The sequence below is a fragment of the Lasioglossum baleicum genome, chromosome 1 (genome assembly GCF_051020765.1).
Source record: "Lasioglossum baleicum chromosome 1, iyLasBale1, whole genome shotgun sequence".
NCBI classification, from domain to species: Eukaryota; Metazoa; Arthropoda; class Insecta; order Hymenoptera; family Halictidae; genus Lasioglossum; species Lasioglossum baleicum.
In genome coordinates this window covers 23,638,091-23,654,197 of record NC_134929.1, presented here as the reverse complement: position 1 = coordinate 23,654,197, position 16,107 = coordinate 23,638,091, and the positions used below count along the sequence as shown (strand labels likewise).

Sequence of the window (16,107 nt, the reverse complement as noted above, 5' to 3'; positions counted from 1 at the left end):
TCGTGTGCATTGCAATTTTTCATCCTCCTCTTGGCTAGATCATATTACTCTGCGCATCTCATAGATCGAGGAACAATTCATTGGTCATCGATTCTTCTGAAAAATCTTCGCAGTCTTCAGTGATGGACAGGCGTCAACGGATATTCGCTCACGATTTATATTTGGAAATGACTCAATCATTTAATGAAATAAATTTCAAGCATAAAAAGAAATTCAAAAGGTATATGTTATACATGATTGATTATATCAATTACTAGCGATGGCTGAACCACCGGACGTGACAACAATAAAGCTGCGACAGCTGTATGCTGCCGAATAATGCAAATTACGCCTCGTAAACGTAAAAATTGAACTTTTAAGGGCGATTACGGCTTAGATTAATCTTTTATCTAGCGCTTTTGTCTACTAAAAAATGCATTATCGAGAAATGAAAGGCGTATCCCACACCCTTGCAATCCTGGAAACGAGTCTACCCCTTTAAGTTGAAATATTTGTAAATTAATGTATGATTCATTATTTATTTATTTATTGATGCCATAAACCTAGTTTGGTTTATACATATAGCATACATTACTATAACACTTTACAAAAAAATAGCGAAGTATATAACATAATATGTATAAAATGGAATTATGTATTTAGTATAAACGGTAGGCGCTAAATCCTAATCTTACATTTTTTGATAAAGTTAAAAATAAACATTAGCGCTGTAATGTCTCGTACGCTTAGAAAAAATTAATAGTGTAGGGAGGATAGTGTTTACGATTGAGGAGCAGTTCAAACAGGTGTTCCCGTTCTGAATCATATTCTAGACATTGCCAGATGATATGATTGAGATCCAGAGCCTCCGCTCCGCATTCGCAGGAATCATCCGAAATGAAGCGTACTCTCGCCAGGGAGGAATTTAAATTATAGTGATTCGAACGGCTTCTGTTGACAAATGTAACAAAATCTCTCCGTAAATTGAGACCCGAAAACCAAGGTATTCTTGAATCGCTAAAGAAATGTTGAAAAAAATATATATATACCTTTGCGACGGCATTCTCATTTGATATTAAAATCGCTAACGAAATCGGTAAACGGTATTTTGATGTCCGATACGGTTCCCGATTCTGTAGCTTCTTTGGCTAACGAGTCAGCCTTTTCATTTCCCACTAAGGCAATGTGCGCTGGGATCCGGATAAATTTGACAAATTTTGTATTACTAGTGCAGGATATAAAATTACAATATTTTTCCTTAATTTCTAAGAGCAGTTTGTTATATCGGGAATTGAACAAAGGTTTATGTAAAGCTTTGACTACACTTTGCGAATCTGTGAGAATGAGAAAGTTTGAATCAGTGTGGGAGCTAACCACATCTAAAGCTTCATTAATCGAAAAACATTCTGCTTTAAATATGGACGCTTGTCTATGTAGGCTAATTTTTTGGCTCATATTTAGTTGTGGGCAGTAATAAGCTGCCCACACTGACTGTGCATTTTCTGTTTTACTGCCATCTGTGTAAATCTCAATGGTTTACGGAGGGGCCGACTCAATAAAGTGCTTTAAGACAGCATTAGGGTTGGCCGAGTTCTTTATAGATTTATTCAATTCAAGGTCACAGAGTAGGATGTTAACTAAAGATCTGAAGTTGCTGGAGTATATGGGATGCCTTTCATTTGTCAAGATAGCTTCACGAAGTTAATGTATTCGGTCTATAAAAAGATTAATGGATGAATACGAACGTGAATGGACCGGAACAAGGGAAGTGCGCAGAAGGGTTAAGTGGAACGCGTTACATTTACATGTGAGCTTGAGGTGCTCAAAGTCGTAATTTTCATTGCCCTATCTTACATAATGCGATCTAAAAACATAATGGACAGAATGTCGCAGCATAAAAGTGGCTTATGTCACGAAACTCATATACTGCTAGCATTATCCTTTTCTATTTGAAGGTAGGGGCAAAAAACAGTAGGGGGTGGCAGTAACCCCTCCCCGGGAAGCAATACTTTTATATTTCATAAATCCAGGAATTCCAGAATTTCACAGTGGAACTGAATAAAATTACAATAACGACTTTATGCTCTCCCATCGAGGGTCGAAACCCGTGACGTCCCCTACTGTTTAAATAATATTTCCTCCGAGACATCGCGGAATGATTATACATATGTATGCACATAGAAGACAATTTCGCTGCCGTCGCAATTCTATTACACAGGGTGTTTCGTTTATTCTCGACCACCGTTGCGAAAGTTATGAATTTATTAGTTTTGTTGGGAATATTGTTAACGGTTACATTGACGCATTATTTAGATGCAGAGAAGGAAACCAAATCTAACGGGGAAATTACAGGAAACAAAGCTTTGTGGGCGCAATTGTAACGTGAATTTCAGCAACCTGCGATCAACTGCAGATATTATGCATTTGATCAATTCTCGAGAGAGCACAATGGAATCAATTCTGCTGAAAGTTCAAATGATTTTTACATTGTATGGAAAAACTGTAGTTCTTAAATGACAAATATTAGTGGAGTACTTCTAGTATAAATGTAAAATACACATAATCAAAAAGCATTCGCCACTTTTCGATATTTTGCAATAAGCTTTGACATGGATCAAAATGACCCGACATCAGAGTTGGGCATTAATCGATTAAAATTTTAATCATGATTGATTGATTAATGTGTACGATTAAAAAAAGAAATCGTCGAAAAATCGGCGATTGATTCAATCGATTGATTTAATCAATATTGTTGAAGTTAATCGCCTCACGGTCTCCCATAAATTGTAATAAGGAGGGAGAGAGGGAGCAGAGAGCGGATGGAGAATTGACATAAATAATAATATATTTCAACAAAAACATGGTCGTAGCTTTCCAGGAATAATAACTTCAAACATAAAAGCACGCAAACAGAGTTTGTATTATAGACCAAATGACAATATGTACACCAAAAAAGCTCAGTTTACATTTTTTTCAGTGTTCATACAGTTCTGATTACGTATTTCATTTCGAAATTTCAGCAGTTAATCATTAATCAATTATCCGATTGACGATTAATAATCGTTAACCACAATTAACGACTAAACGAGGAGATTAATTGTTAATTGCGATTAACGATTGAAGTAGAAATTTAGTCGTCAATCGTTGATTAAATTTTTGCCCAACTCTGCTCGACATCCGCACCTCGTCACAATGGCGTGGCGTGCACATGCACGTGTTCTGCATATTCTTCCGTATTCTAGACAATATACACAAGTAGAGGCAAGAGTTTGTTGCATTCTTTTTCGTTCTGCTCCCCTGTCCGTGCATACTGAAAACAGACAAAAAAGTGAAAACAGGGAAGTGGAGACAAGAAACAAAGCGCGAGAGACGAGACACGAACAGTGAGAAACACTAAGCAAGAAGATTGTAAAAATAAGTGGAACATTGCTGCGGCGAAGTAATGCAAATCGAGTGGAAAAAAGAGAAACTTTCAACAAAGAACGTTCAAAGTTGTGAATTATACATTCCGAGAAGCTTTTCACAGAAATAAGTATTACTGCAACTTTAAATTGCAATAACGAAGTACAGCTGACAACTTTTTATAGATTACATAATTAGTAGTAAACGATCGAACCGTGTTGCGCCGAAAGCATTTAACATTTATTATCAGACGAGGACGTTCTGCTAGAAACGCAGCTTGAAATCCGCAAAAGAATTTCCGGTTGGTCCAAGTGGAGCCAGTCACTTGGTAAATTATCAAATCTCAACAAAAACATCCTGTAAACAGGAGCCAAGTTCTTATGGCCGTAAAAATTGTGAGGTCAAACAAAATACGGCCAAGTTCCTTAGCTTAGAAATACCTCTTGCAATACTAAGAAAAGCGTTTGTAAAAATTAGTTTAAAAGAACGCTATTTAATTTTTAAAGAGTTACACGGAGGACTAAATTATTCAAACTTGGCCGTTACTTTTTAAACCAATAGCCATAAAAGGTGTTAGGTAGCTGCCAAGTTTGAATAATTTAGCCGTCCATGTAACTCTTTAAAAATTAAATAGCGTTCTTTCAAACTAATTTTTACAAATGCTTTTTTCAGTATTGCAAGAGGTATTCAGTATTGCTTGGCCGTATTTTGTTTGATCTCACAATTTTTACGGCCATAGGAACTTGGCTCCTGTTTACAGGATGTTTTTGTTGGAATTTCATCAATTTTTGTTGAAATTTCATCAATTATCAAGTAGGTATCAAAGATTATCACTCTGCCGGCGAATTAGAACCCAACTTTACCTAGATTTTTTTTGTTATAATTTTAGTGTTATTTTCTACCTTATCGTAATCTAACAGTTTGAGCTTTTTGCCACTACCTCGAATGGCGGACGTTTGAAGAGAGCAGATGACTCTTTCCGGAATTTACACGATTCTTTATGGGAAAAGCGGCATATTTCATTTTCTCCATACATAACCTATTTCGTAATGTGTGTGTTTTTTTTTAATACAACCCCTTTAAGTTGTAAAATTTCAAACTTTGATAATTATTCCTTCGAGCGTTTGTTATGGTGGAGCTATGTACCAAATTTCAAGCTTGTAGGTCAATGGAAAGTACCCAGAAGGTTTTGATGATCTGTCAGTCAGTCAGTCAGTGACAAATTTAGCGATTTTTGAGGTCCTATATCTCGGAACCTACTAATGTTGGAAGATTAATGTTTTGTCAATATTGAGACATGATAGCATTTAACAAGTGTACGAAATTACATATCTCCGTCTTCCTCCAGTGCCGAGTTATAAGCCTCTAAAAAACGGCTAACAATAAGTTGTTTCGTGTAAAAGGAGGTATACATAGTGCGAGAACTTGGCTGGTGCACTACCGTGCACCTAGATAGATGATGTTGATTAACCACCAACTGGACGCGTGCTAACCAGATCGCGAAATATTCACAGCTCATTAGCCTCAGATCTATCCTTGGACGGATGATCTGTCCTTCCTTCGACGCACGACGCGACGGTTGGCTTCGGTACACAACGATCGACAGCTACACAGCCTCATTTCGCAGCGCGTTGCCGTGATTCGTATGCAAATTCCACCGAAATTGCAAGGGTGAAGTAGAGCGCCTAATCTTGGCCACAGTCTCTTCATTGGTTAGTTTCCGAGACGATTGGGGGCATTGTAGCAAAATCGAAATTCAGATAGGTTGCTGCTTCCGTAATTTTCGTTCGGGCGCAAATGCCGTTCCACCAGAAAACAAACAACAAGCCGAATGCGAACGCAACGCGTTTAACAATCGCGCTGTTCGACATATATGTATATTTGAACTGCCCGCGTGCAAACTGCTGCAAAAATTGCTGATTTTTCGGTGCTCTTTTCGTTCCAATCATTATTTAAACATACAATGGTTACAATTGATACAGTGGCCGAAATAATGATAGGTTCACTAGCCACTTCGGCTGGTTTACTGCTTCTACTTCTATTTTCGTTTTCTGAAGTGCACTGTGGCATTTGTTTTTATTTCGCAAGAATGTGTTCTTACACACTGTGTAAGCAGTCAGTCTCGACTATCAACAGTATATTAGTGTAATGATGTGCCTGGTTCGAAAATACTTTGAAAATTATCGAGTACAAGATGCGAAATAATCTTAGGTGTTCACGGAGAAATATTTAAAAATTACTATTGATAGTGCTATATTTCGAACGTTTTTGTATGATAAGTACACAGATTTATGAAGTTTAAGAATTATAAAAAATATTTTATGGTCGTTTAATATTACTAGGTCAATCGGAGAGTTCCGTCCGTTTAGCGTCGAGTAGCTGTAGCTCGAACTGTCGTTAACTATGAACGTCTAAAGTAATGTTAACTTTTCAGTTTGGACATCTTTCAATAAAATTCAATAACATCGTTTTTTTCTAGTCTCAGTTCTTTTCGAGAAGTCAGAAGAATTACTGATGATGTGCCAAAGAAATTTAAAAAAAAATCTCAATTGGTCAAAATTTAAAATCTTTCCATTTAGATGTTTTAAAAAATACATTTTGTGGGCGATTTGTCAAATGGACAAGCATAAAAAAATATAAGAATCTATAGATTAATTACAATTACTGCAATTACCTTGCAGATTTTTAATCAAATAGATCAAACTATCACGTCGAAGTTGACAGACAAAGTTACGCACTCGGCAGAGTCAATTTTGAAAATTCCCGTGCACGAAGCACATTTTGTACTGAGGAAAGCATAATTGCATTTCGTTTTAATCATAAGTAACAAAATCCCTTTTACTTGGTAAATCTCGTTTTGTTGTGCGTTTATAACACACGGGGTGGTTTATAGGATGGAATACTTCGTGCAGAAAATATTAAGAAACTTCCTGTAGGTTTGGAACGAGTGAAAGGGCGATTTCTTTGAGATGAAAATGCATTTTAATACTTGCGACGGAGTAAACTCGGTATAAACAGATTCTATTACGTTCGCATTCAAACACAAAGTAAATACAATGTCACTGCTAAATGAGTTTCATACGGACGCATCTTAATGGGAGAACGTAGCAACAAATTTCCGGACGTGTGCAAGGCATTTTCATTAACATTTACGGATGTCGCGAAGACTCAAGTACATATACATATAATTATGTAATTCTTGACGAAGAGTTGAATCAGAATTAAAGTTAGTGGACAGATATCTGCAAGGTATTTTAAAAGCATCTAAAATTGAGATTACGTTTTAAACAATCTCCGTACGTTCAATACTAGAGCGACTTATTTGGTTCGACAAACGTTCGCGAATTTCATGAAGAAATTCAATTTCGTCAAAACAGTTTCGGAACGTTCGATTTGGCCGGTTTACAAGTCCGCGCGGTAATAAAGTTGGGAACAACATACACACTCGTCGAGCTCCGGAAAACGTCGGAACTTAAAAGCCCATCGGAACGTGACAAAAGAGTACAACTTTACGAAGGGTCGTTGAATAACAAGATTCAAATTCCCGTGGAACAGGAAAGGCTCGGAGCAATTGCCCGTTCGCTCGTTGACACGAAAAAGCTGAGCAAGTGAAAGGTCACTAAAAGGCAAAGACATTACCTCCCTTCTCTGACGGGTCTTTTCACTACGTAGCAATCAGCCTGTGCGCGTGCGTTGCCGGTGCGGTTGACTACGAGCTTTCATGCGAATTGTTCCGCATCATTTTTTAGAAACGCGAATTCCGTAGCAACTTGCGTCGTGCAATGAAAACTCTTTTTAGATCAACGCTACAGACTGGTCTAGCTAAACGTCGCACAGTGGGGTATTTCACTGTAAAGCGGGAATAAAATATTGTGACGTTATTTATGGGATCAGGGTCATAAATAAGTAGGTCGTTTTATTCGTCTTGACTCCACAGCTATAAGATTTTGAAATATGTAAAAATTGTACTTTAACATTTAAAAAATCAAAATAATTCTTATTTTTTGTCGAAATTTTAAATATACAATTTTGTACATGTCTAAATACTGTTCAACTTTTATTTCAAACATTTTGTCGTCAGATTATCCGAAACTCTTGCAAAGTAGTGATAATTGAATGCTTTGAGTACGATGTACAGAGTTTAGGTAGGTGTACAGGGCACTCACAGATTTCATTTTGTTATCATCTATATTAATATTGTTATTAATATTTGAACATTACCAATCATTCTGTAAGTTTCTTTCGATTTCAATACGAAAGTCGCGACTTTTCTACGTAAGATGCTCATTTCTACGTAAATTAGTATAACTCTCCAATTCAGAGCGATCCGGAACCAATTTTTTTTGTGGATTATGATCGTAAACCTTTATCGAATGTAATGGTTACAAGAAAGAGTGCGGAATACAGCGGAATGGTTACCAAAATCGTCAATAAAGTTTTGAAATCGAAAAAAAAATTTTCAGAACGATTGGTCATGTTGGAATATTAATAATAATACTAATTTAGATGATAACAGAATGAAATCTGTGAAGAGTTTGTACACCTATCTCAACTCAGCACATTGTAATCAAAGCATTCAATTATCGCTACTTTTCAAGAGTTCGGATAATCTGACGACAAAATGTTTCAAATAAAAGTTGAACAGTATTTAGACATGTACAAAATTGCATATTTAAAATTTCGAGAAAAATTTTTTTTCGACAAAAAATAAGAATTATTTTGGTTTTTTAGATGTTAAAGTACAATTTTTATTTCATAATCTTATAGCAGGAGTCAAGGCGAATATACAACGATCTACTTATTTATGACCCTGAGCCTATAAATAAAGCTACAATAATTTATTCTCGTTTTTCAGCGAACTACTCCACTGTGCTTCGTTTCAAAAAGACATTTTCAGTAAACATTTTATGGAAATGAATTTCATTTTTGTATTACCGTTGGCACGTAGACTTACCGAGAAAACAAAATGTTCAACTTCTCGCAGCGTTTTCTACGGGCAGTCTTGAATTAAGAAGCTCGCGTGGCAACGGAACAGAACGGCAGTGAACCAACCGTTGATATCACAAAACGGCGCAAAGCAACCAACAAAACCACAGCATGCTAATTCGAGCGCATTTTCGGCTCGCAGTAATTCCACCGTATACACCGAGGACACAGCCAAACAAGCGAACAAATCCGGTGAATCAACCGGCGCGGGGCGCGCGAGTCAACGTCGAGCAACAACAAAATAATCGCAAACAAACGAAAAATCGAGTATAGAGCGAAAACGTCGGGAGCAATCTGCGCAGCAGCTTGTTAGTGTCGGACAAAGTGAAATAAAGCGAACGGAACGGAGAAGGAAACGAAGGTTATGGAGATAAAGGAATGAAGCAGCTACGAAGATTATGGCGGAGTACGAAAAGGCGCGAAGGAACACATAAAAGGGGAGGCAAGATGGTGGAGGTCAAAGAGAGAAAGATAGCTCGAGACAGGGGCGAAAGAGAAGGCCAGGGACAATACAGAGGGAGGGCGAGGGGCTGCAAAGGGGGTTCGGCAAGTTTATGGAGGGGACGGGGGACGATGAGGGGGGTGCTGCAGACGCGCCTCGACAAGGGTAAATGTACGTACGAATGCACCCCAGATTGGCTTTGGGGTGGTTTCCATGGAGACCAATTCGCTCGGCCCGGGGAAGTCGTCGCGCCGCGCCGCCACGCTGCCATCGCTGCCACGCCGTGCGACCCTCCGAATCGAAGAATTTACTGACATTTTGTCAAAAAGGCAACCTTCTCGAATCGATAGCCAATCAATTCGTACCGCTTCTCAAGGATCCATGGACCTTCGAAATGAAGAATAGATAATTAGACAGATATTTGAGTTGAAGGCTCAACGAAAAATATCAAACGCTCATAGAACATTAATAAAAACGTGATCCACGTTCTCTAATCTAAATTTCAAGCGCTCATATGCGAAAAGGGCTGTTGAGACAAGCAAATACAATGAAGATTGAATACAACTTCAAGGTAACAAAAATCGAAAAGAAAATTAAGAAAATGACTATTAAACAAATACCTCGAGTTGTACATAATCAACGAACAATTATTATTTTATATGTTTCAATGAAAACTTCATTTAAATGGGTCTTATAGTTTGAAAGTCATACCAAAATTCTTCGATCTGGAGGACACTACTGCGCCGCGCCGCGCCGCGCGCCGGTGCAACTGATGCGCCGGATTCCCCAGGAAATCGCACTGCACCCAAACTTCAAAAAGTTGCTGCCAACCATTCGTTACGTGGTATTTGCCTAATTTCGTCCCATCGCATCGTCCCCCTTCCCCTGTCCCCGTCCATCGTCTCTCTAATCTACGCGCACAAGCAAGCATTCGGCGAGACGAGCCGGTAAACAGTAAACACAGGAAAAACGAGCACCAGGAAATTGATTATCGAACATGCTCGCGCCAATGTCAACTGGTCCGGTGTGCATTGAACTAATGCGACGCGAAACGAACCGCGACGATTCTTACGTTAACCGACGGGCACTTCGTGGTTCATAGGTCTTTCTAAATAGTTTGACGCTAAAAGGCAATTCCTAGGAATTTCTCAAAACCATAGCGTTCTTTTTCTTTTCACTTAGAAGACAAATCGTATTGAAATTCCACCGTACCCGGTCTAATTTCATGATATCAACAATCATGAATTTAAAAAAGTTCAAAACGGAAAAGGTATTTAAAGTTGAATGCATAATTTTATTTCGAAAAAAGCAGATGATTTTGTCCAGAAATAAATTTCTACCTGAGAGTTGACAAAATGTCGTAGGTAATGAATAAAAACATACGCGTGGAAACCACGCGCGGCAGAAGTGAAACTTCTTGCAGTCTAGTAATATTTAGAAGTAAATTAAGATTGGAAATGGCAAATAATCCTAATGAAGCGACAACAAGATCAGGAACAACTCTCGATGCAGTATTTGCAAGATATTTAGACAAAATTGAATCAAGAATATTTATATCATATTTTAGCTATCACAAGCCAATTGTTTCAATGATAGAATCTTAGAAAATCATAGAAAAAATAATGAACGATCAAAATTTGCGACGCAAAGAAGGAGGGAAATGTTAATTAAATAACAATTTAAGCATCAAACCTGCATAAAACTGAAATGGGAATGTAGCCAAGGCTTCATTTTACATTTTACGATCTTACAAGTTCATCAATGACGTCTTTAAAGTTAGTAAATTAATTATGAAAATGTTACTCGTCAAACTATCCGAGGTTATTCGCGAAATTTCGTCACATCCGCGTAACGCCAGAAAATTGTAGCCCCCTCAGCAAAGGAGTTTCACTTAAAAAAAAACTAGTTTCGATTAATTCGCATCAGCATTCAATGATTAATTATCCTGAAAATTTATTTACTCCAAAGTTAGTTGCGCGAATACTTTTGCTCGTATCTGCAAACGGATATCGAAGGAACGTGTTTCAAATTTAATGGCGCTTGAGCTCGACAGACCTTTAATTGGCCAAACGATGCCTGTTGGGACAGAGGTTGTAAGTATCATCTCTTCGTTTCGTGAAAAGCTGAGATACGAAGATTATCTTGATAAGCAATCCCAGATCCGTGCTTGATCCCCGTCCAAACTTGATCTCTTCCGGCCCATCTGGCTTGATCATGCGACCGGGTGCGAACAAACGAGGGTTGAAATTGCGAGCGAAGCGGAAACCAACCCCTACTCGTTCAACCTATTGGGACATCTGACTCGACGCACAATTTTCGGCTAATTTTCTAACGCCCAGTCACGTTGTAGTCGCAGATTCTGTTCAGATCACTAGCAAATCCTGGAAATTTCGATAGGTGAAAGAGCTGATTTGTTCATTTCTCCATCATTCTACTAGTTTCGAATTTGTTTACGCATCACGAACCCTCGTGTTTACTCGGGAAGAAAACGATACAAGAAACATATAAATGTACAATCATTTTATTTAGAATAACAAACTAAATCTCCTCTAAATTCTAAAACCACCCTAGGAATGGATAACACACGAGTTGAAATGTTCAGGACATCGCGAGAAGCACAGACATGTAAGACGCCGAAGCTTTCATAATCTGCGAAAATCAAAATCAAAATTACTAAAGCTAATTGTAAAGCTTAGATACATTTTATCTGTGTGATATAATTAGACTGCGGATGTTATGCATTTATAACAAAAATGGGTGAGTGCAATTTAAGAAAGTTTACAGATGAAGAGAATTAAGAAACACCAATGTGTTATTTTCAGCCCACTAAAATTATTAAAGAAGGAAAAAACTTTTTCCACGGCTCCTGTTTCTTAAAATTGATGCAGAAAATTTTTATTATGCATAAAGATCCGCAGTCTAGTGATAATTATACAACACTATAATACAGGGTGTTTCGTTTAAAACAGGACACCTAAATATCTCCTCTATCTCTGAAAATACAAAAAATGTTGCTAACGTAAGCTAAATAGTTTCAAAAGACGAATCAGATGGAAGAATCGTTTTTTATAAATTGTAATTTTTGATTAATGAACTTGAACATGTAAATAAACACATTGTATCATTCCTCTGTATTCCAAACATTTATTGCAGTAATAAATGTGATTATTTACGAGTTCAAGTTCATGGTCTAATTTCTGTTACGGTTGAAATCTGATATGTCGCTGAAAGAAAGTTCTGCATTAATTAGTAAATTTTAGAGTTCACGGTCATTTCAAGGTCGTGCTATTAAACATGGATGAATGCACAATAATGTTTGCTATAACATACAACAACAAAAAGTGACCTTGAAAAAATGATTAAAAAAGTTACAATTTATAAAAAACGATTCTTCCATCTGATTCGCCTTTTGAAACCATTTAGATTACGTTAGAAACATTTTTTGTATTTTCAGAGATAGAGGAGATATTTAGGTGTTCTGTTTTAAACGAAACACCCCCTGTATAACTCAAATTATAAAACACTAGACAGATCAAAAGAATTTAAGTTCCAGTGTCTTGCGACTGACGTAGACACACACAATTTTTCTTTTGCATAAAGATCCGAAGTCTAGTGGTAACACGACTATTTGCAATGAACGATCCTCGAGGCCATAAATAAACTAGAAGAACCTTACATTTGCGAAACTTTGCAAACTGAGAGATGAAAACTTTCCGAAAGTCAGCGGCAATCCCTTCTGAGATTTTAGAATGAAAAGTACTAAACGTCGACTGGTAGTTGACTGCAGGTCGTACCAAGACGATTCGTATATTGCATCGACAATCAACTTGCTCTGGAAGGTAAATGAAAGTTTTGATAGTTGATAAGAAAGTTTCTTCCGAAAAAATTAATTACCTTAGTATTCAGGTACTCCCCGGCGAAACAGTACACGAATATGTCCATACAAATTGCAACATAGTAAACAGAAGACTTTAGAATCAAAGGAAGTCCATTTTCGATCTGTAATGCCTGAAACAGAGAATCGTGTTCATTTGAGGAACGCTACAGTGGCCGAAATAATGATAGGTTCACTAGCCGCGTCGGCTGGTTTACTGTTTATACTTTTATTTTTGTTTTCGTAAGTGTACTGTGGCATTTGTTTTTATTTCGCAAGAGTGTATTCTACACATTGTGTAAGCAGTCAGTCGACTTTCAACAATATTAGTGTAAGGATGTACAGTCAGAGACAATAATAAGTGGACATCCTTAAAAATCGCATAACTTTTTAGAAATTGGTCCAAAGGACTTGAATTTCTTTAAGATGTTAGACTGGCTAGTTCGCTAGAGAATAAGTAAACAAAAATTTATTACGCTTGCAATTGGTAGGAATTATACAAAACTTTAAAAAAAATGATGTTTTGTCAACTTTTTTATCTGGGCCTGTAACGATAATTTAAGATTTCGGTAACTTATATGCATATTGAAAATTTCATCGAAATCGGTCAACATTGCAATGAGCTACAAACGTTTAATTTAATATTCCAACACGATAATGCAGCAATACATCCTGCAAAAACAATTAAAAACTACTTTGAGAGGGTAAAAATTGAAGTTTTACCCTGGCCATCAAGGAGTCCGGACTTAAATTCGATTGAAAATCTTTGGGGAATATTAGCCCAAAAGATATACGACAATGGAAAACGGTATAGCACTGTTTCAGAATTGAAAAATGGGATTAGAGAGGCGTGGTCTGAAATTAAATTAGAAACATTACAAAAATTAATTGAATCGATTCCACGCAGAATATTTGAAGCTATAAAACACAAAGGAGGTTCAACGAAGTACTGGATTATTTTTACTTTTTATTTTTTTCAATTTTTTATGTGCAAATACATAATGAACCTATATTTATTTCGCAACTAAAATTCAAGTATTGTAATAGAAAATTTGTAATTGACAATAATTAACATTGTCTTATACAGTTGAGCTATGTATTTTGATAATTATATTACAAATGATAATAATAATAAGTAAAATCAAATATACTGCATTAAACACAACATTATGTCAATAAATTGAAGTGAACCTATCATTATTTCGGCCACTGTATGTATTTCCATAAAATCACATTCACATTAAATCAAATACAGGTTTATACATGTAAAAGAAAAATAGTTGTATAAGAGAGTAGTACACAGTACTTGTTACTATAAGTAGTAACAATTGAGAAGAAATGCAATTGCTCGTGTTGTCGTTAAGTTGTGTTCTTTAGGAACTTCTATTGTAAGAATTGTGATTGTCGCGGATGCGCCAGTAATCCAGGTAATTCCCCAATCGGTCGAATTAATCATTAACCATTAATCTCTGCGAGGAACGATCTATTTGATTGTCACTGCTTCGTCAATATGTACTAATGAATTGTACAGTATCAACCAGGGCTGGTCCTTGTTATTAATTAACTTCATTTTATATACATGATGAATAAATCAATACCCCGTTTCAAGTAACCTACTTCTGTTCTGGGCTATTCGTTTTAATTCAACATTATCTTCAATTTGATGTACTTACTGTTTCAAGTACGTGTAAAAAATGGGGCAAAATTTGTATCAGATTATATTTCACGATTCCGAGATTATGGTTTCATACTTTACCTTCCAACAGTATTAATGAAACATGGTATGACTGGAATGCCTAATATATCGCATCTAACTTCGTGCATAGAAATTACGAAATCAGTATTAATTACTGTTATCATAAGGAATCCAAGACAGCATATAATCAGCGTATTCGTCAAAAGTTGGCCAAGAGCTATGTACGTAAACATTCGTTCAATTCGTTGTGTAAACTGAATGATTTCTTGATGTCTCATCGCAACGAATCGAAACTGTCTTTCGTCCTGATAAGATATATGCGTTATTATGTAGCACAGTATATCGATGACACATCCCGCGTGAAGTATCTACAAGTAATAATTATGTTTAAGCAATATGTATATCTGTTTGATGACTAGACTATCAGTTATACATGATGAGAGCTGCGATCGTCAAACATTTATAACTTCGTGATCCTTACGAAATTAAACAGATCCTTTCGCAGACAGAATTTGCTATCACAGGAGAAGTCGTTCTCAAGATCGCGGCGCAATTATTCGCACTTACCGTCATCACAAGACAAGAACTGATCATGCTGAAGGTAAATCCCGACATAACCTGGAAAATAATCTGCGCGGCTACCACAAGCTCGTAAGTTGGCGATTGATTGGTGTCAAACGGTAAATCCATGTTCATGAGAAATTGTCGCGCACTCGAATCGTTCGATTGTGAGACCGCGAGAGCACCGACTGCGTTACAACTCACGGACACCATGAAAAGCGCCGGAATTGTGCTCGTTAAACGGAATGAAAGATCCGCAGTTTTAGATATCACATTATTCCTGTCGAACGCCGCATACTTCGCGCAATCTTCCTCCATCGTCGATATGATTTCACGTAACACGCTAACAAACAAAATTATTAATTCCCTGCCACATAATATCAAGCCAAACTCGTGGTGAGGATTTCAAGCGGGAGCCGTTAAACACAAACATTACTCATTTCGTGCAAAGTTCATGCCCGATTTAACTCTCTGTTACACAGGTGAGATACAGCATAATTACGATTCCAAAGCAGACTATAGATTATGCCTCCTCACTCACCCATGATTCATCCAAGCAACAACTAATTTGCCGATCAACAAAGTGTACGCCACTGTAATACTCAAAGTATAGATCGTCTCGATGAAGCCGTCACTCTCGAAGTGTGTAATCATGTATTTGTACTGATAAATTTGGCAAAAAACAGTAGACACCATCCACAAAACTTTCCGTAAACCTGACAAAGGTGTGTCCGGCCAGATGCCAACGAAATGAAGCCCATATTTCACAGACTGGCTAATTGTGTTTCGAGATATCATTTCACACACGAAATTGATGAACCCACGTTTTCCTGTCTTTTCTTTTCTAAATTCCGCCGGCCCACGATTCCGCAAATTCCATTATAAACGAATCTTTGCCACTTTCACGACCAGCAGGTACTTCACTCAACTGCACTCGATGGTTCTTCATCAACTACCTATGGTAGACTGAAAACTTCCTCGAGAACTATGCAAAAACCAGTCCTCCGGCCGTTGATGCGAGCACGCATGATCTGCATGAATATTCTAAATAATGTCGCGGTGATTACAGGTTTCCCCAAGAACAAGAGGAGACGGGAGAGGATTTGTTGAAGTTGCGATTCCTGCTTTCCTGCAGTGGCCAACGATTTCCATGAAAAATGCAGGCAG

General features: G+C 37.2%; 1 protein-coding gene across 1 annotated transcript; it reads right to left on the bottom strand.

Annotated features, from left to right (window-relative positions):
- Window positions 1-518: 518 nt before the first annotated feature.
- Window positions 519-16,046, bottom strand: LOC143208840 (odorant receptor 10-like). The gene is made up of 8 exons (XM_076423686.1): window positions 15,482-16,046; window positions 14,947-15,283; window positions 14,535-14,747; window positions 12,704-12,817; window positions 12,486-12,641; window positions 9,521-11,458; window positions 8,989-9,196; window positions 519-3,289 (listed from the first exon to the last, which is right to left on the bottom strand). The coding sequence occupies exons 1-6, from the start codon at window positions 15,736-15,738 to the stop codon at window positions 11,408-11,410; spliced, it is 1,128 nt and encodes a 375-aa protein (XP_076279801.1). The 5' UTR covers window positions 15,739-16,046; the 3' UTR covers window positions 519-3,289; window positions 8,989-9,196; window positions 9,521-11,407.
- Between the last annotated feature and the right edge of the window lie 61 nt (window positions 16,047-16,107).